Source organism: Cetorhinus maximus, chromosome X, assembly GCF_964194155.1.
Source record: "Cetorhinus maximus chromosome X, sCetMax3.hap1.1, whole genome shotgun sequence".
NCBI classification, from domain to species: Eukaryota; Metazoa; Chordata; class Chondrichthyes; order Lamniformes; family Cetorhinidae; genus Cetorhinus; species Cetorhinus maximus.
The window spans coordinates 16,665,150-16,688,606 of NC_135917.1; the positions used below are offsets into that span (position 1 = coordinate 16,665,150).

Below are 23,457 nucleotides of genomic sequence, written 5' to 3' on the forward strand. Positions count from 1 at the left end.
CTGCACCAATAACCCTCCAAACAAGGGGCACCACACCAACAACCCTCCAAACACGGGACACAGAACCAATACCCCTCCAAACACAGGATACCGCACCAATACACCTCCAAACATGGGACACCGCACTAATACACCTCCAAACACGGGACACTGCACCAATAACCCTCTAAACACGGGACAACGCACTAAAAATCTTCCATACATGGGACACAGCACCAATACCCCTCCAAACACTGGACACCGCACTAACACACCTCCAAACATGGGACACCGCACTAATACACCTCCAAACACGGGACACTGCACCAATACCCCTCTAAACATGGAACAATGCACTAAAACTCTTCCATACATGGGACACCACACTAATACCACTCAAAACATGGGACACCGCACCAATACCCCTCCACACACAGGATACCACACCAATACCCCTCCAAACACGGGACACCGCACCAATGCCCCACAAAACATGGGAATCAGCACCTATACCCCTCCAAACATGGGACACCACACCAATACCCCTCCAAACACGGGACACCGCACCAATGCCCCACAAAACATGGGAATCAGCACCTATACCCCTCCAAACATGGGACACCACACCAATACCCATCCAAACATGGGGCACCGCACCAATTCCCCTCCAAACATGGGATACAGCACCAACACCACTCCAAACGCGGGACACACCACCAATACCCCTCCAAACATGGGTCACTGCACCAATACCCCTCATAACACAGGATAACGCACCAATGCACATCCAAACACGGAATACCGTACTAATAACCCTCTAAACACCGGACATCGCACCAACAAACCTCCAAAAATGGGACACAGCACCAATAACCCTCCAAACAGAGGACACAGAACCAATGACCCACCAAACACAGGATAGCGCACCAATACCCCTCCAAACACGGGACACCACACCAATTCCCCTCCAAACATGGGACACCGCAACAATACCCCTCCAAACACGGGAGACCACACCAATACACCTCCAAACACGGGACACCGCAACAATACCCCTCCAAACACGGGAGACCACACCAATACACCTCCAAACACGGGACACCGCAACAATACCCCTCCAAACACACGACACAGCGCAAATACCCCTCCAAACGAGGGACACCGCACTAACACCCTTCCAAACACAGGATAATGCAACAATACCCCTCCAAACACAGGACACCGCACCAATACCCGTCCAAACATGGGACACCGCAACAATACCCCTCCAAACATGGGACACCGCACCAATACGCCCCCAAACATGTGACACCACACCAATACCCCCCCAAACATAGGACACAACACTAATACCCCTCCAAATACGGGACACCACACCAACACCCCTCCAAACGCGGGACACAGCATCAATGCCCCTCCAAACACAGGACACCGCACCAATACCCGTCCAAACATCGGACACCACAACAATACCCCTCCAAACATGGGACACCGCGACAATACCCCTCCAAACACGGGACACCGCACCAATACGTCTCCAAACATGGGACACCGCACCAATACCCCTCCAAAGATGGGAGACCGCACCAATACCCCTCCAAACACGGGGCACCGCACCAATATCCCTCCAAACGCGGGACACAGCATCAATACCACTCCAAACATAGGAGACAGAACCAATACACCTCCAAACACGGGACACCGCACCAATACCCCTGCAAACACGTGACACTACACTAATACCCCTCCAAACATAGGACACCGCACCAATACCCTTCCAAACACAGGACAACACACCAACACCCCTCCAAATGCAGGGCACAGCACCCATGCCCCTGCAAACGCAGGACACCACACCAATACACCTCCATACATTGGACGCCGCAGTAATAACCCTCCAAACACGGGACATCACACCAATACCCCTCCCAACATGGGACACTGCACCAATACCCCTCCAAACACGGGACACCGCACCAATTCCCCTCCAAACACGGGACACCGCACCAATACTCCTCCAAACACAGGACACCGCACCAATACTCCTCCAAACATGGAACACTGCACTAACACTCTTCCAAACATGGGACACCACACCAATACCCCTCCAAACGCGGGACACAGTACCAATACACATCCAAACATGGGACACAGAACCAATGATCCTTCAAGCATGGGACATAGAAGCAATACCCCTCCAAAGATGGGACACCGCACCAATACCCCTCCAAACACGGGACACAGAACCAATACCCCTCCAAACACGGGACAACGCACCAATACCCCTCCAAACACGGGACAACGCACCAATACCCCTCCAAACATGGGACAATGCACCAATACCCCTCCAAACATGGGACAACGCACCAATACCCCTCCAAACACGGGACACAGCACCAACAAGCCTCCAAACGCGGGACACATCACCAATACCCCTCCAAACATGGGACACCGCACCAATTCCCCTCCAAACATGGGACACGGAACCAATACCCCTCCAACTACGGGACATCGCACCAATACACCTCCAAACACGGGACACAGCACCAATACCCCCCCACACACAGGACACAGAACCAATACCCCTCCGAACACAGGATACCGCACCAATACCCCTCCAAACATGGGACACCACAACAATACCCATCCAACACGGGACACCGCACCAATACTCCTCCAAAAATGGGACACCGCACCAATACCCCTCCAAACACGGGACACAGTATTAATACCCCTCCAAAGTTGGGACAGGGAACCAATACCCCTCCAAACACGGGACACCACACGAATAGCCCTCCATACACGGGACACCACACTAATGCCCCTCCAAACATGGGACACATCACCAATACCCCTCCAAACATGGGACACCGCACTAATACACCTCAAAACACGGGCCACAGCACCAACACACATCCAAACATGGGACACAGCACCAATACCCCTCCAAACATGGAACACAGCACCAATACCCCTCCAAACACGGGACACAGCACCAATACCCCTCCAATCACGGGACACAGCACCAACACCCCTCCAAACAAGGCACACAGGGCCAATACACCTCCAAACACGGGACACAGCAGGAATACCCCTCCAAACATGGGACACCGCACCAATACCCCTCCAAACATGGGACACAGCACCAATACCCCTCCAATCACGGGACACAGCACCAACACCCCTCCAAACAAGGCACACAGGGCCAATACACCTCCAAACGCGGGACACAGCACCAATGCCCCTCGAAACGCAGGACACCGCACCAATACACCTCCCAACATGGGACACCGCACCAATGCCCCTCTAAACACGGGACACCGCACTAAAACTCTTCCATACATGGGACACCGCACCAATACCCCTCCAAACATGGGGCAACGCACCAATACCCCTCCAAACACGGGACACAGCTTCAATACCCCTCCCAACACAAGATACCGCACCAATACCCCTCCAAACACGGGACAACGCACCAAAACCCCTCCAAACACGGGACACAGAAGCAATGCCCCTCCAAACACGGGACACCACACTAATACCCGTCTAAGCATGGGACACATCACCAATACCCCTCCAAACACGGCACACCTCACCAATTCCCCTCCAAACACGGGACACTGCACTAAAACTCTTCCATATATGGGACACTGCACCAATACCCCTTGAAAGACGGGACTCCACACCAATAACCCTTCAAGCATGGGACACCGCACCAATAACCCTACAAACATGGAAAACCGCACTTATGCCCTGCCAAACATGGGACACAGCACCAATACCCCTCCAAACATGGGACACAGCACCAATACCCCTCCAAACATGGCAAACTGCACCAATACCCCTACAAACACGGGACACTGCACCAAAACCCCTCTAAACATGGGACACAGAAGCAATGCCCCTCCAAACACGGGACACAGAAGCAATACCCCTCCAAACACAGGACACAGAACCAATACCCCTACAAACACGGGACACCGCACCAATACCCCTCCAAACACGGGGCACAGCACCAATACCCATCCAAACACGGGTCACAGAACCAATACCCCTCCAAACACAGGAGACCACTCCAATACAACTCCAAATATGGAACACCGCACTAATACACCTCCAAACACGGGACAACGCACTAAAAATTTTCCATACATGGGACACAGCACCAATACCCCTACAAACACGGGACACCACACCAATACGCCTCCATACACAGGACACCGCACTAATACCCCTCTAATCACGGGACAACGCGCTAAAACTCTTCCATACATGGGATACCGCACCAATACCCCTCCAAACACAGGATACCGCACCAATACACCTCCAAACACAGGATACCGCACCAATACACCTCCAAACACGGGACACAGCACCAATACCCCTCTATACACAGGACACCACACCAATAACCCTCCCAACATGGGACACCGCACCAATACCCCTCCAAAAACGGGACACTGCACCAATGCCCCACAAAACATGGAAATCAGCACCAATACCCCTCCAAACATGGCACACCACACCAATACCCCTCCAAACATGGGGCACCGCACCAAGACCCCTCCATACACGGGACACCGCACTAATACACCTCCAAACACAGGATACCGCACCAACACCCCTCCAAACGCGGGACACAGCATCAATGCCCCTCCAAACACGGGACACCGCACCAATATGCCTCCATACACGGGACACCGCACTAATACCCCTCCCAAAATGGGAGACGGCACCAATACCCCTCAAAACATGGGTCACTGCAACCAATTCCCCTCCAAACACGGGACACTGCACTAATACCCCTCCAAACATGGGGCACCACACAAATACCCCTCCAAACACGAGACACAGCACCAATACCCCTCTTAACATGGGACACTGCACCAATACCGCTCATAACACAGGATAATGCACCACTGCACATCCAAACACGGGATACCGTACTAATAACCCTCTAAACACCGGACATCGCACCAACAAACCTCCAAACATGGGACACAGCACCAATAACCCTCCAAACAGAGGACACAGAACCAATGCCCCACCAAACACAGGATAGCGCACCAATGCCCCTCCAAACACAGGATAGCACACCAATACCCCTCCAAACATGGGACACCACACCAATTCCCCACCAAACACGGGACACCGCAACAATACCCCTCCAAACACGGGAGATCGCACTAATACACCTCCAAACGTGGGTCACCGCAACAATACCCCTCCAAAACACAACACAGCACCAATACCCCTCCAAACACAGGACACAGCACCAATACCCCTCCAAACACGGGACGCAGCACTAACACCCCTCCAAACGTGGGACACAGCATCAATGCCCCTCCAAACACAGGAGACCGCACAAATACACCTCCAAAGATGGGAACCACAGTAATAACCCTCCAAACACGGGACATCGCACCAACAAACCTCCAAACATGGGACACAGCACCAATACATCTCCAAACAGGGGGCACAGAACCAATGCCCCTCCAAACACAGGATACCGCACCAATATAGCTCCAAACACGGGACACCGCACCAATACCCCTCCCAACATGGGACACCGCACCAATAGCCCTCCAAACACGGGACACCGCACCAATTCCCCACCAAGCACGGGACACCGCACCAATACCCTCCAAACATGGGACACCGCACCAATACCCCTCCAAACACGAGACACCGAACCATCACCCCTCCAAACACGGGATGCCACACCAATACCCCTCCAGACATGAGACACCTCACCAATACCCCTCCAAACACGAGACACCACACCAATACCCCTCCAAACATGGGACACAGCACCAATACACCTCCAGGCTTGGGATACAACACCAACAACCCTCCAAACACGGGACACAGCACCAATACACCTCCAAGCTTGGGATACAACACCAATACCCCTCCAAACATGGGACACTGCACTAATACCCCTCCAAACATGGGGCACCGCACAAATACCCCTCCAAACATGGGACACGGCACCAATACCCCTCATAACACAGGATAACACACCTATGCACATCCAAACACGGGATACCGTACTAATAGCCCTCTAAACACCGGACATCGCATCAACAAACCTCCAAACATGGGACACAGAACCAATGACCCATCAAACACAGGATAGCGCACCAATTCCCCTCCAAACACGGGACACCACACCAATTCCCCTCCAAACACGGGACACCGCAACAATACCCCTCCAAACACGGGAGACCGCACCAATACACCTCCAAACGTGTGTCACCGCAACAATACCCCTCCAAACGAGGGACACCGCACTAACACCCTTCCAAACACAGGATAATGCAACAATACCCCTCCAAACACAGGACACCGCACCAATACCCATCCAATCATGGGACACCGCAACAATACCCCTCCAAACACAGGACACCACACCAATACCCGTCCAAACATGGGACACTGCAACAATACCCCTCCAAACATGGGACACAGAAGCAATACCCCTCCAAACATGGGACACAGCACCAATACCCCTCCAATCACGGGACACAGAAGCAATGCCACTCAACCACAAGACACCGCACCAATACACCTCCAAACACAGGACACAGAAACAATACCACTCCGAACACAGGATACCGTACCAATACCCCTCCAAACACGGGACACCACACATATACCCCTCCCAACATGGGACATTGCACCAATACCCATCTAAACACGGGACACCGCACTAAACCTCTTCCATACATGGGACACCGCACCAATGCCCCTCCAAACACGGAACACCGCACCAATACCCCTCTAAACACTGGATACAGAACCAATATCCCTCCAAACACGGGATAACGCACCAAAACACTTCCAAACACGGGACATAGAACCAATACTCCTCCAAACATTGGATAGAGCACCAATACCCCTCCAAACATGGGACACAGAACCAATACCCCTCCAAGCACGTGCCACCATACCAATACCCCTCCAAACAAAAGACCTTGCACCAATATCCCGCCAAACACGGGACACAGCACCAATACACCTCCAAACACGGGACACAGCACCAATACACCTCCAAACACCGGACACCGCACTAACACACCTCCAAACATGGGACACCGCACTAATACACCTCCAAACACGGGACACTGCACCAATACCCCTCTAAACATGGAACAATGCACTAAAACTCTTCCATACATGGGACACCACACTAATACCACTCAAAACATGGGACACCGCACTAATACCCCTCCACACACAGGATACCGCACCAATACACCTCCAAACACGGGACACCACACTAATACCCCTCCCAACATGGGACACCGCACCAATAACCCTCCCAACATGGGACACCACACCAATACCCCTCCAAACACGGGACACCGCACCAATGCCCCACAAAACATGGGAATCAGCACCTATACCCCTCCAAACATGGGACACCACACCAATATCCATCCAAACATGGGGCACCGCACCAATTCCCCTCCAAACATGGGATACAGCACCAATACCACTCCAAACACGGGAGACCACACCAATACACCTCCAAACGTGGGTCACCGCAACAATACCCCTCCAAAACACAACACAGCACCAATACCCCTCCAAACGAGGGACACCACACTAACACCCTTCCAAACACAGGATAATGCAACAATACCCCTCCTAACACAGGACACCGCACCAATACCCATCCAATCATGGGACACCGGAACAATTCCCCTCCAAACATGGGACACCGAAACAATACCCCTCCAAACATGGGACACAGAACCAATAGTCATCCATACACGTGACACAGAAACAATGCCCCTCGAAACACAGGACATCGCACCAATACACCTACAAACATGGGACACCGCACCAATACCCATCCAAACACGGGACACAGCAGCAACACCCCTCCAAACAGAGGACACAGCACCAATGCCCCTCCAAGCACAGGACACCGCACAAATACACCTCCAAAGATGGGAAACCACAGTAATAACCCTCCAAACACGGAACATCGCACCAATAGCCCTCCAAACACGGGACACCGCACTAATACCCCTCCATACACTGGGCACCGCACTAATACTCGTCCCAACATGGGACACATCACCAATACCCCTCCAAACATGGGACACCGCACCAATTCCCCACCAAGCACGGGACACCGCACCAATACCCTCCAAACACGGGACACTGCACCAATACCCCTCTAAACACGGGACAACGCACTAAAAATCTTCCATACATGGGACACAGCACCAATACCCCTCCATACATGGGACACCACACTAATACCCCTCCCAACATAGGACACTGCACCAATAACCCTCCCAACATGGGACACCGCACCAATGCCCCACAAAACATGGGAATCAGCACCAATACTCCTCCATACACGGGACACCGCACTAATACACCTCCCAACATGGGATACAGCAACAATACCCCTCAAAACATGAGACTCGGCACCAACACCCCTCCAAACACGGGACACAGCACCAATACCCATCCAAACACGGGACACCGCACCAATACCCCTCCCAACATGGGACACGGCTCCAATACCCCTCCAAACGTGGGTCACTGCAACCAATTCCCCTCCAAACACGGGACACTGCAACCAATTCCCCTCCAAACACGGGACACTGCACTAATACCCCTCCAAACATGGGGCACCGCACAAATACCCCTCTAAATACGGGACACAGCACCAATACCCCTCCTAACATGGGTCACTGCACCAATACCGCTCATAACATATGATAATGCACCAATGCACATCCAAACATGGGATACCGTACTAATAACCCTCTAAACACCGGATATCGCATCAACAAACCTCCAAACATGGGACACAGCACCAATAACCCTCCAAACAGAGGACACAGAAACAATGCCCCACCAAACACAGGATAGCGCACCAATACCCCTCCAAACATGGGACACCACACCAATACCCCTCCAAACACGGGACACCACACCAATACCCCTCCAAACACGGGACACCGCAACAATACCCCTCCAAACGAGGGACACCACACAAACACCCTTCCAAACACAGGATAATGCAACAATACCCCTCCAAACACAGGACACCGCACCAATACCCCTCCAAACATGGGACACCGCACCAATACCCCCCCAAACATGGGACACAACACTAATACCCCTCCAAATATGGGACACCACACCAACACCCCTCCTAACGCGGGACACAGCATTAATGCCCCTCCAAACACGGGACACCGCAACAATACCCCTCCAAACACGGGACACCGCACCAATACCCTTCCAAACATGGGAGACCGCACCAATACCCCTCCAAACACAGGACACCGCACTAATACCCCTCCAAACACGGGACACCACACCAATACCCCTCCAAACACGGGACACAGAACCAATACCGCTCCAAACAAGGGACACCACAGCAATATCCCTCCAAACACAGGATACCACACTAATACCCCTCCAAACATGGGACACCACACCAATACCCGTCCAAACATGGGACACCGCAACAATACCCCTCCAGACATGGGACACCACAACAATACCCCTCCAGACATGGGACACCACAGCAATACCCCTCCAGACATGGGACATTGCACTAATACCCCTCCAAACATGTGACACCGCACCAATACCCCCCCAAACATGGGACACATCACTAATACCCCTCGAAACATGGGACGACGCACCAATACCCCTCCAAATACGGGACACCGCACCAATACCCCTCCAAACACGGGACACCGCACCAATACCCCTCCAAATCTAGGACACAGAACCAGTGCCCCTCCAAACACAGGATACCGCACCAACACCCCTCCAAATGCGAGACGCAGCACCAATACCCCTCCAGACACGGGACACCGCACTAATACCCCTCCCAACATGGGACACCGCACTAACACCCTTCCAAACACAGGATAATGCAACAATACCCCTCCAAACACAGGACACCACACCAATACCCGTCCAAACATGGGACACCACGACAATACCCCTCCAAATATGGGACACTGCACCAATAAACCTCGAAACACGGGACACCGCACCAATACCGCTCCAAACCCACGACAAAGCACCAATACCCCTCCATACATGGGACACCACACTAATACCCCTCCATACACGGGACACCACACCCATGTCCCACAAAACACGGGAATCAGCACCAATACCCCTCCAAACATGGGACACCGCACCAATACCCCTCCATACACGGGACACCGCACTAATACCCCTCCCAACCTGGGTATACAGCAACAATACCCCTCCAAACATGGGACACCACACCAATTCCCCTCCAAACATGGGACACCGCACAAATAAACCTCGAATCACAGGACACAGCACCAATACCGCTCCAAACACACGACAAAGCACCAATACCCCTCCAAACACGGGACACCGCACTAACACCATTCCACACACAGGATATTGTGTCAATATCCCTCCAAACACGGGACACCGCACTAACACCATTCCACACACAGGATATTGTGTCAATACCCCTCCAAACACGGGACACAGCACCAATACCACTGCAAACACGGGACACCACACCAACACCCCTCCAAACAAAGGCCACAGTACCAATACCCCTCCAAACACAGGACACCGCACCAATACCCCTCCAGACATGGGGCACCGCACTAATACCCCTCCAAACATGTGACACCGCACCAATACCCCCCCAAACATTGGACACATCACTAATACCTCTCAAAACATGGGACAACGCAGCAATACCCCTCCAAACACGGGACACAGCACCAATAACCCTCCAAACACGGGACACCGCACCAATGCCCCTCCAAACATGTGACACTGCACCAATACCCCCCCAAACATGGGACACATCACTAATACCCCTCGAAACTTGGGACAACGCACCAATATCACTCCAAATACGGGACACCGCACCGATACCCCTCAAAATGTGGGTCACAGCACGAATACCCCTCCAAAAACGGGATACAGCACGAATACCCCTCCAAATGCGGGACACGGAACCAGAGCCCCTCCAAACACAGGACACCGCACCAACACCCCTCCAAATGTGGCACACCGCGCCAATACCCCTCCATACACGGGACACAGCATCAATGCCCCTCCAAACATGGGACACAGCACTAATACCCCTCCAAAATGGGACACGGCACCAATACCCCTCCAAACATGGGTCACCGCAACCAATTCCCCTCCAAACACGGGACACTGGACTAATACCCCTCCAAAAAGGGGCACCACACAAATACCCCTCCAAACACGGGACACAGCACCAATACCCCTCCTAACATAGGACACTGCACCAATACCCCTCATAACACAGGATAACGTACCAATGCACCTCCAAACACGGGATACCGTACTAATAACCCTCTAAACACCGGACATCGCACCAATAACCTTCCCAACAGAGGACACAGAACAAATGCCCCTCCAAACACAGGATAGCGCACCAATACCCCTCCATACACGGGACACCACACCAATACCCCTCCAAACACGGGACACCACACCAATTCCCCTCCAAACACGGGACACCACACTAACACTCTTCACAAGAGTGTTCCTACAAATAATTGACCACATTCCAAATGGCTAAGCACGTACCAAGTTAAGCTGCCAATGTTAGGTGTGACTATAGAAAAGTTACACCAAAGCTTTCCTATTAATGGATTGCCAGGAGAAATCATCTCAGACAATGGTATTGTGTTCACTAGCACTGAATTTCAAAGATTTGTGAGCCCAAATGGTACCAAACACGTAAAGGCAGCACCATATCACCCATCGTCTAATGGATTAGCTGAGAGAACAGTACAGACTTTTAAAGCTGGGATGAAAAAATTATCAGGAGGATCATTGGAGACTAAACTTTCATGTTTCCTGTTTCACTATAGAACAATCCCCCCACACTACTACAGGTTCAACACCTTCAGAGTTACATATGAAGTGACAGATTAAGCCTGGTACTTCAAAATTTGGAGGGGAAGGTGGAGGAAGTTAAAGAAGTCAAAAATCGACTCATGATTTGCTGTTAGAATTGATCTGATTTTATGAAAGGAGCACATTTGTGCTCCGGGTCACTGACATTCTCACTTTAGCAGCTCTGTTGAAAACATTGATTCTTTTTTGTGTCTTGTCAATGAGCCTCATGGAAGATTTGGTTTCCAATTTGTTGGAGCAGTTGACAGAGATGTTATCTAATCTGCCAATGCTTCATCTAGGAGTTTCAGTGGAATGCTGATACTTCAGGAGCAGAGACTCTGTATGAGGCAGTGCCAGCTTCTATTTAGTATTGCCATGGACATCGTCTTGGTGCTGTAGACATGGCCCATTGTGACCAGAGGATGTGCGTAGACTTCTGGAAATGGACAATGTTCCACAGCCATTGCATTTTGTTGGGATGAAGAACTTACCTGCAGCAAAGTCTAACAAGACAATAAGATGACCTGTGCAGGGTTGAAAGGTCGCAAAACACAATGAAGATCACAGTAAACACTCATCCCAATCATGGATCAAACCTCCCTCACATCATGTGGGCAGCTGTAAAATACACTAAGTTGATCTGGGAACTTAAATAAGTTTAACAATGGCTGTTTGACAGTAATATAGCATCACTTCCAAAGTTTGCATAACACTCGACAGTTGCTGGAAGTTGGGCATAGTGACAGTGAACATGAACTTATTGGTCACTGCACTGGCATTTGGCAGCAGCACATTGGGTACATCAATTTGGCAGAGTCAGGTTTGTAAAAGGGAAATCATGTTTAACCAGTTTATTGAAGTTCTTTGAAGGAGTCACATGTGCTGTGGATAAAGGGGAACCGGTGGATGTACTGTACTTAGATTTCCAGAAGGCATTTGATAAAGTGCCACATCAAAGGTTATTGCAGAAAATAAAAGCTCATGGTGTAAGGGGTAACATATTGGCATGGATAGAAGATTGACCATCTAACAGGAAACAGAGAGTTGGCATAAATGGGTCTTTTTCTGGTTGGCAGGATGTGATGAGTGATGTACCACAGGGATTAGTGCTGGGAATTCAACTGTTTACAATTTATATAAATGAAGGGACCGAAGGAATGGTTGTTAAATTTACTGACGACACAAAGATAGGTAGGAAAGTAAATTGTGAAGAGGATGTAATGAGGCTACAAAGTGACATGGATAGGTTAAGTGAGTGGGCAAAGATCTGGCAAATGGAGTATAATGTGGGCAAATGTGAAATTGTTCATTTTGACAGGAAGAATAAAAGGGAAGTATATTATCTAAATGGTGAGAGATTGCAGAGCTCTGAGATGCAGAGGGATCTGGGTGTCCTAGTGCATGAATCACAAAAGGTTAGTCTGCAGGTACAGCAGGTAATTAGGAAAGCTAATAGGATGTTATCATTTATTGTGAAGGGAATTGGTTACAAAAATAGTGAGGTTATGCTTCAGTTATACAGGGACTAGTGAAACCACATCTGGAGTAGTCAAGAAGAATATGTTTTAAGGGGCTGCGAGTCATATTGGATGTAGAATAATCTGTAGTCATGAATATTGGTAGCACAAACATGAGCTTTGTGTGCAAGAGAGGGTTTCGACTTTCAAATATTGACAAAAGATAAGAATGATTTTGGTGCAATTATCACCATCGACTAAAGGTATCTCAAGCAGTCCCTGCCTCTGGTAATCAAGTCCTTCCTCTCCTCCTTAGTGAAGTCAGTGAGGTCTCTTTGAAATTCAAGTAGTTCCAAGATGATACACCGAGCACTGGATATTCAGAAAGAAGTGAAGTTTCCATGCGAGAATGGAGAGCTTAATCTTCAAACCAGGCAGGCCCACAATACTGACCAGTCTGGCTCATTCATGGAATCTGGAGGAGTGTCCTCTCACAGGTCAACCAGGGTTCATTCAACTCACTCCCAGGTAGCCCAGCAAGCCAATGCTCTAACAGGTAGGGTGGCCCGAGTTCAACAAATAAAAGGCAATGGTGTTCTAGCTGGTAAAACATGTACCGATACTGTCTGGCCTTAGAAATGAATTGTGTCCCTTCACAAGGAGAGTGAGTGCTCCACATTGGCAAAACAGACTCCACAGTTTCCCAGTGGCTTAATGTGGAAATTCATAAACATGGAGAAGGACTTTTATACATGTCAAATAACTCAGCCGTAAATCCTATGATACATCTTGAGGCAACTGACAATGATCTATTGTGTGCTGTGTGAGTCACACTAAAAGGGCATCAAAGCATTAAATAGTGGGAAGGAATATTCAGGCAATTGAAGCATCAGAGAATGTGAAGGGAGGCTGGTGGAGTTTTATTGAAAAGAGGATTTAAGAGGAGACATGATCCCGGAAGTACTGAGGTCAAAATTGCTCCAAGTGGGTTTCAGCGCCAAGCCCAGGCTGCCCATCCAATCACACGGCCACAAACAAGGCCCCAGATTTGTTTTGCTGCCGCCCTTCATTGGCAACTCGCCTAATCTGGGGTGCCAATTTCACACGTCACTGACACCACTTAAAGGCAGTTTGCACCTCTTAAAGGGAAGGTGCACCTTACCAGCTGTCACTAAGGATTGTGGCCAATGGCAGATGTGGCATGGGTGTGAGGGGCACAAAGCTTTCGATGCTGCATTGGAGGCTTGGTGATAGAACAAGGGGCATCTTCTATGCACCAGGTGGCAGGCAGATATCTGGACAAACTGCCTGGCATGAGTGGCAGTGGTGGTGGGCCCACAGCCGCAGTGCCAAAGGAAATCTAATCACCAGGACAGCTAAGATAAACTTTCTAACTCATCTCTCAGTAAAATCTGCTTAGCATTGCATTACCTATTGCTTCAGCACACACAATCCTTCCCTCCTCCGACTGCCAACACTCCCTAAATCACTGGCACACTACAGGCTGCTTCCTTCAGCAGCCCTCAGCGCGCTATTACTGCCCCTCATACCAGTGCCACCTTCCACACACCAGCAACAATATCCCATCCTCCAAAGGGCCCATTACTCTAACACTGAGACGCTCCCTCCCTTCTTGTAGGTTTGGGGTGAGTAACAGGGAGCAGGCAGCCACACGAGGAGGGCTACCCTTCATCCATGTGCTGTGCTCACTGAGGAGTTAGATATGGACATCGCAGTCAGTGGGTGAGTCACGAGGGTCTTTAGCCAGGCTGAAGGATTGCCCTGTAGGGTTTTAAAGCCATCTTTCCCCCCTCCCCTTCCCACTTCAGTGTCATACTTATACATGACGTATATTATATATTTATATATGATGCTTTCAGAAGCCAACCATCGTCTCTGCTTACCCATGCCACTAGAGTGTTAACATTTCACCACGCCCATCGTGCCTATCTGAAGTGTCTGCAGTAGGTGGTCAGCACTCCTCCACATCCCACATAACCGTTGGGGAAAGGCTTCATGGGAGCACAATAGTCAGAGCAGCTCACAATTCAGCCACCAGGGCTTTGCATAAGTGTGATTTGGAGATAGAAATCTGACATGTAATCATCTGTAAAATTCAGAATCGATCCTGTTGGAAGTGACAATGTTTTGTTTTGGTATAAGTCCTGATCTTCATAACCTTTGCGATGTTTTACAGGAAAACACAGGAAGTGGTACAGTTTGAGGTTTTGATACAGACGGGCAATAAGTGCCCAGCCAGCAATGCCCACACCCCCTGAACAAATAAATAAAAAAAGACCTCCACTACTCCATCGGAGAAATTTTGTTTCAACACATTACACTTTGGCAGCACATCAGCACCAGAAACCTGCCAGAGGACAATGTCAAGCATTCCAGAAGAACTGGATGGAGTCATACACCACATGGATGATGTCCTGATCTATGGATCCACTCAGACAGAACATGACACCAGAGTGCAACACCTAGAAGAAGCAGGACTTACACTCAACAACAAATGCAAATTCTCATAGCTGGCTGTCAAGTTCCTTGGGCGTATTGTGGATGCTTCCAATGTCAGAGTTGATCCACAGAAGACAAGAGCAATCGAGGAGTTTCCAGCTCCCCAGAATGGGACTGAGCTCCAGAGATTCATGGGTGTGGTTAACCAAGTCAGAAAGTTCCTGCCCAGCCTAATAGCCCCTACATCAGCTGGTATGACAGGAGAATACACGGTGCTGGGAGGGAGCACAACACAGGTCTTCTGAGAAAATGCTGATATCACCTGATATTTGAGCTCACTATGACCCAGAGCTATCATTGCTGCAGGTACATCTTCTATAGGATTGGGAGCTGTACTCCTTCAGATACAGACAGATGGTAATTGTACACCAGTTCACTATGCATCCCATTCACTGACAGAGACACTGAACAGAGATACAGAAAAAAAACACTAGCTGCTACATAGGCTTGTGAGAAGTGGCAGATTATGATCCTGCTCTCTATCTTGAAGATAGACACAGACCACAAGCCTTTGGCGACACACTGAAATTCTAAGCAGTTGCCAAAAATGACTCCACGAGTACAATGATTCAGACCGAGGATGATGAGGTTTGATGCAAAGACAAAGTATGTTCTGGGAAAACAGCAGAGTACAGCAGACGCTCTGTCCTTTATCCTAGTGCTAAGGCCTGAGCAAAGTGATGTAGGCCTTGTCAAAGATGTAGAAACCTTCGTATCAACAACAACAACAACTCTACCAGGAACAGCTCAGTGACTGAATGAAATCAGAGATGCACAGAAATCTGACGAAGAATGTGCTCAGGTCAGAGAGTACTGCATAAAGGATGGCCAGTGTACAGAATCACAGAATTGTTATGGTGCAGAAGGAGGCCATTCGGCCCATCGTGTCTGCACTGGTACATTGCCACACAATCCCATTCTCAGACAATACAACGAACAGGGAGGATACCTCAGTGTAGTCGATGATTTACTCATCTATGACATGAGTGGTCATTCTGAGAGCTCTGAGTCAATATACAGCAACAATTGCACCAAGGACATTTTGTCTTTGCAAAATGCCCAGCCAGAGCAAGATATTCTGTTTGGTGCCAGGTCTCTCGAAATCTTTGGAAGAGATGATATCAAACTGTCTTACATTGTCAGGAGACAAGAGAAACATTGATGTCATCTTCCTTCCCATCAAGACATGGGAATGTCTTGGGATGGACCTCTTCAAAGATAGAGGTAAGATGTTCTTGATGGTAGGAGACCACTACTCCAGATGGATAGAAGTCAAGTCACTGCAGGGTCACACTTCAGGAGCAGGTGATTACATCACTGAAGGAGGTGTTTGCAACACATGGGGCAGGATTTTCAGGTCGTCGGGCGGGCACGGTGGGTGGGCACAGTTGACGGGCACAGGAGTGCCCGGGAAAGGGTCTGCTGCCTGCGATCAGCCCCCAACCACAATTTCACGCTGGCTGGCCGATTAACAGGCAGCATGTGTGAAACACGCGCTGAAAGGTTCAGCGCTGCCGGGGTGGGAGGAGGAGGGCGGAAGGAAAGCCCCCTGAAGGCAGAGAGCTGCCTCGGGGAGCTGAGGAATTTTCAATACAAAAATGACTATTTTGAGATTCTGAACAAAATGCCCCCACATTAGACTCCCTCACATGAACCTATAGGTTGTAAAATTCAATCAAAACATTTTTTTTATCATTACTATCGGAAACCTCACCCTGCCCGTGGATGAGGTTTCCTCAAAAATGCAAAGGCCGCCCGGCCGCTTCGCCCGCCTGCCCACCGGGCAGCGAAAAATCCCTCTTAATTAATAAATTAATGGCCTTAATAGGGTCTTAATTGTCATTGGGCATGCTGCCAGCTCTCACTTGTGCCCGCCAGCCAAAATATCGTGCAAGTGCGCAATGAGGTCGGGACGCTCGCATGACATCATCGCGCGCTGTTTTACGCCCGATCGGGTCGGGCACGCGCCCGCCCACAGGGCATGAAATTCTGCCCGTGGAATCACAGGCTTTGTAATCTCAGATAATGGACCCAAGTGTTCCGATGAATACTTTACAGAGATCACAGCCTGGTATGGGGGCGGTGGCGTACTGGCAATGTCACTGGACCAGTAACCCAGAGGCCCAGGCTAATCCTCTGGGGACATGGGTTCAAATCCCAGCACGGCAGCTGGTGGAATTTAAAATCAATGAATAACATCTGGAATTGAAAGCTAGTCTCAGTAATGGTGACCATGAAACTGTCATCGATTGTAGTAAAAACCCATCTAGTCCCTTTAGGGAAGGAAATCTACCCCTTTACCTGCTCCCAAACCCACAGCAATGTGGTTGACTCCTAAATAGCCGAGCAAGCCACTCAGTTCAAGGGCAATTAGGAATGGGCAACAAATGCTGGTCTTACCAGTGATGTCCACATCCCATGAAAAAAAAAACACTAAGGTACCCTCAAGCCATGGTGAAACTGAAAGAGGAGTGTGTTCGGGTAGAAGCATTGCTGAAGAAGAACGATGACATCCAACTCATACTTCTGATCGATTGTTCAACTCAACTCCAAAATGGGTCAGCATCATACGAACTCCTCATGGGAAGGAGAGTAAGAAGTCAAGCCCCCTTTGCCCCCCCCACACACCCTCATACTGCACATACAAGCTGATGATTTGGACAAAATCAGAGAGAAACAGGACGAGTGTCACTGCAGCCAGATGTGGGGCTATGATAACCATCACAATGCACACAACCTGCCAGACCTCCATCCGGGAGAGCTAGTTTGAATCTGGGACTAAGCTCGCTCTGGACAAGGGGTTGAATGGACACCACATCCATGGTTCCACCTCGTCCAAACAGAGCACGGTACGGTGAGGCAGAACAGGCGTGCGCCAGTTACCAAACAGAAGCAACCTCCTACCCCATGGAAGCAGTCATCTACCCAATCAAAACGGCCAGAAATGTTGCAGTCATCCACCAATCCAGATGACAACCTGACTGGTGAACTGGAGTCATCTACCAATCCCCCTCCTGCCGAGCGGTGACTGAGAGACCACCCACAGCACTCAAACCCCCACACCCCTCCGAAAGGAGAAGGGGACCCACCACAGCGGTTCTCCTGATAAAAAGAAGGGAGGGAAGAAGAGGACTGAAGAGAAGAAAACAAGATCAAAGGCTGCAAAACACCAGAGTTTAAAACAGTGGCTTGTTTGATCTTCGCAATATTGAAATGCGAATCAGAAACTTGGGGGAGATGTAGTATAACGTGTTATATTGAATATTGGCTTGATAATGGGTTAATTCTAATCATTTCATTGGCTAATCATTTCCTGGGAACACATCATGGGAAGTGATGCAATATCATGTGATTTGGTCTCTCAGGTAGCTTCATGGAAGATGTAAGCCAGAGCAGTGAGATGTGTTCCAAACTCATTGGACAGAATTTTTAGCTGTGTGTGCAGGCGCGCGCCCGACCTGCTCGAGTGTAACATAACGCGTGATGACATCGGGCGAGCATCCCGACGCCATCACGCGATATTTCGGTTGGCGGGCGTGCGCTAAGCTTGGAAGCGTGCCCGCCGACAGTTAAGCCCATTAACGGCACAATTAACAGGGATTTTTCGCTGCCCGTCCAACATTACGGCTGGCGGGTGGGTGAATCGACCAGGCAGCCTTTGTATATTTCAGGAAACTTCATCCAAGGGCGGGATGAGGTTTCTATTATTAAATAAAGAAAAAATAAAAACCTATGGACAGCATTTTTAACATGTATATGTTAGAGTGCCTGTTTGTGATGCTTGGACATTTTTCTTCTGATTTTAAAATCTTTATTTAATACTTTTGAAGTCTGCAGCTCCCTGAGGCAGCTCTGTCTTTAGGGAGATTTTATACCGCGCTTCCCCGTGCCCACACTTACATCAGTGCCCGCCCTCCTCCTGCCCACACCCTGGCAGCACTGAGCATTTCAGTGCGTGCCTCACCCTGGGTGGCCGTTAATTGGCCAGCCAGCATGAAATCGCAGTCAGGGGCTGATCGCACCCACCAAAAATTCCTGCCCATTAAGTGTTTTGTATTAGTCTAACAATATCAAGACTATTGTAGGTAGAATAAATCATATCTTTTGGATTGCTCCATTCTAACCATGTGATATCAATCATGTGCTTAGTACACACCAATCAGTTCCCAATCCAACTCTGCAGCCTGAGCTTCCTCTCAGATTTTGACCTCTCTCTCTGAGGCCAGTCTAACTCTCCTTCCACAACATCAGGGGAGATGTAGCAACTGAACGAAACAACATGGTCAATCTTACCGGAGAGCCGGGCTCTTCTTCATGGTGTGGGGAACCAGAATCATTCAGAGTCTCTCTGTCGGTCATTCTGCAAAGGGAAGACAAATTTATAGGCAAGTAGATTGCAAAGAATTAATGAAAGCTTATAATTAACAAGTTCAATTTTTGAGCTGCTCTTTGTTGAAAAGGCAATACAAGCTTTGACATAATCCCAAGTGGCAGGGAAACTGAAACACAGCAGACAAAACAGAAAACTTTAAACCCAGTTGAGTTTAGTTTGGTAGATACAGTAAAGATCACATAGAATAAATAAGAGATGCTCAGTGATTAACTGCAGGCCTCCACATGAACCTGAATTACTATTAACATGTAAAATTAAAGCGCATGGGATTGGGGGTAGTGTATTGAGATGGATAGAAAACTGGTTGGCAGACAGGAAACAAAGAGTAGGAATAAACGGGCCTTTTTCCAGATGGCAGGCAGTGACTAGTGGGGTACCGCAGGGATCGGTGCTGGGACCCAGCTATTCACAATATATATTAATGAGGGAACTAAATGTAATATCTCCAAATTTGCAGATGACACAAAGCTGGGTGGGAGGGTGAGCTGTGAGGAGGATGCAGAGATGCTTCAGTGTGATTTGGATAAGCTGAGTGAGTGGGTAAATGCATGGCAGATGCAGTGTAATGTGGATAAATGTGAGGTTATCCACTTTAGTAGCAAAAACAGGAAGGCAGATTATTATCTGAATGGCCAAAAAATGAGAGGGGGGAATGTGCAACGAGACCTGGGTGTCCTCGTACACCAGTCGTTGAAGGTAAGTATGCAGGTGCAGCAGGCGGTAAAGAAGGCACATGGTATGTTGGCCTTCATAGCCAGAGGATTCGAGTACAGGAGCAGGGATGTCTTGCTGCAATTGTACAGGGCCTTGGTGAGACCACACCTGGAATAGTGTGTGCAGTTTTGGTCTCCTTATCTGAGGAAGGATGTTCTTGCTATAGAGGGAGTGCAGCGAAGGTTTACCAGACTGATTCCTGGGATGGCGGGACTGACATATGAGGAGAGATTGAGTCGATTAGGATCATAGTTGCTGGAGTTCAGAAGAATGAGGGGGCATCTCATAGAAACCTATAAAATTCTAACAGGACTAGACAGGGTAGATGCAGGAAGGATGTTCCCGATGGTGAGGGAGTCCAGAACCAGGGGTCACAGTCTGAGGATACGGGGTAGACCATTTAGGACTGAGATGAGGAGAAATTTCTTCACCCAGAGAGTGGTGAGCCTGTGGAATTCGTTACCACAGAAAGTAGTTGAGGCCAAAACATTGTATGTTTTCAAGAAGGAGTTAGATACAGCTCTTGGGGCAAAAGGGATCAAAGGATATGGGGAGAAAGCGGGAGCAGGCTATTGAGTTGGATGATCAGCCATGATCATAATGAATGGTGGAGCAGGCTCGAAGGGCCGAATGGCCTCCTCCTGCTCCTAGTTTCTATGTTTCTATGTTTTGTATCATTATGTAAATGCAGGACAGGGTTACTTGTGGAGATAACTTGTGGAGATACTCACAATAGAATACATCAACTTGCCTTTAACAAGTGACTTCTTGTCCTGTTCTCGAATATTAACCCTTAACTCCATCCTACCCAGTCTACAGCTTATATGTACGGCAGTGCACTTTGAACACAGTGCCAGTTGTCAGGGTGCAGTAAATGCATTGAGCATATATAGGAATTCAAAATGACACACAATCCAGAAAATTCAATGGGGACAATTGTTCCTCTGATGATCATTACAGAATCCCAGAATCATCATGAGGCCTGTTAAAGATAACATAAAACTCCATTTGCTTTCTCAATTGTTAGCAAAAATGACTACCAGAGTAAGAGGTTTACAGAGCTGAGGAGGTCATGAATGATTAAGAATAAAGACTAAAGGGAAATTGCAAAAACTGCAAAGCTTGGTAGTTAACTGTTCCCTGGTGCATTATTCATGGCCACACCTCTAACAATCAGAGTCCACTTGCCTACCAATCAGCACTATCTTCTCATGCAGTAAAAATTGTTGTTCCATTTACAATTGGTATTCTTGCAAATCAGTCCTGAGGAGTGTGACAAAGCGCTTCAACAGAATGTCTCTTTCTTTCAGCATTACTCAAATACATTTAACAGGCAAGGAATATCTAGAAGACCCGGGAGGAAATCAATTTGGTGGCGATCCCAAAGATGTGACAGAGCCTGCAAAACAATCCATTTGGCGACTCCTAAAATGACATTCTGGTAATATCAGGCCAATGTCTATTAATGGAATCTTTGCACGTGTAACCAGCACATGATTTTTAAAAATTTGGTAAACGGATGTGGGCATCGCTGGCTAGGCCAGCATTTATTGCCCATCCCTAGTTGCCCTTGAGAAGGTGGTGGTGAGCTGCCTTCTTGAACCGCTGCAGTCCATGTGGTGTAGGTACACCCACAGTGCTGTTGGGGAAGGAGTTCCAGGATTTTGACCCAGTGACAGTGAAGGAATGGCGATATATTTCCAAGTCAGGATGGTGAGTAGCTTGGAGGGGAACTTCCAGGTGGTGGTGTTCCCATGTATCTACTGCCCTTGTCCTTCTAGATGGTAGTGGTCGTGGGTTTGAAAGGTGCTGTCTAAGGAACCTTGGTGAGTTCCTGCAGTGCATCTTGTAGATGGCACACACTGCTGCTACTGTGTGTCGGTGGTGGAGGGAGTGAATGGGATGGGGTGGATGGGGTGCCAATCAAGCGGGGCTGCTTTGCCCTGGACGGTGTTGAGCTTCATGAGTGTTGTGTGAGCTGCACTCATCCAGGCAAGTGGGGAGTATTCCATCACACTCCTGACTTGTGCCTTGTAGATGGTGGACAGGCTTTGGGGAGTCAGGAGGTGAGTTACTCACTGCAGGATTCCCAGCCTCTGACCTGCTCTTGTAGCCACAGTATTTACATGGCTCGTCTAGATCAGGTTCTGAACTGGACTAGCTGTTGTGTGCCCCCTTGTTCTTGATTTGTCTACTGGAGGGAATGGTATTTTTTGCATTTACCTGATCAGATCCCTTAATCATTTTAAGTCATTTGACTAACTCACCCCTCAACCTTCAGAACTCAAGCAAACACAAGTCGTTTATGCACATGTTCTCATCATTTAATCTTTTAAACCCGGGTATGATTCACGTTTCATTCGAGAGGGAGACCAGAACAAGGGCCCATCGATATAAGACAGTCGCTACTAAATCCAATCGGGAATTCAGGAGAAACAATTTCACCCAGAGAGTGGGGAGAATGCGGAACTT

At 49.1% G+C, this 23,457-nt stretch overlaps 1 protein-coding gene across 2 annotated transcripts in view; it reads right to left on the reverse strand.

Moving 5' to 3' along the window:
- The window catches only part of stac3 (SH3 and cysteine rich domain 3), a 183,244-nt gene that overhangs the window by 149,862 nt on the left and 9,925 nt on the right, over window positions 1–23,457 (reverse strand). The window contains exon 2 of one of the 2 annotated variants that reach the window (XM_078534498.1): window positions 20,172–20,238. In XM_078534498.1, the coding sequence (XP_078390624.1) occupies window positions 20,172–20,237 (66 nt within the window). In that variant the 5' untranslated portion in view covers window position 20,238. Of the gene's footprint in view, window positions 1–20,171; window positions 20,239–23,457 lie in introns of those variants that run through there. The other variant, XM_078534497.1, reaches the window with a different exon arrangement.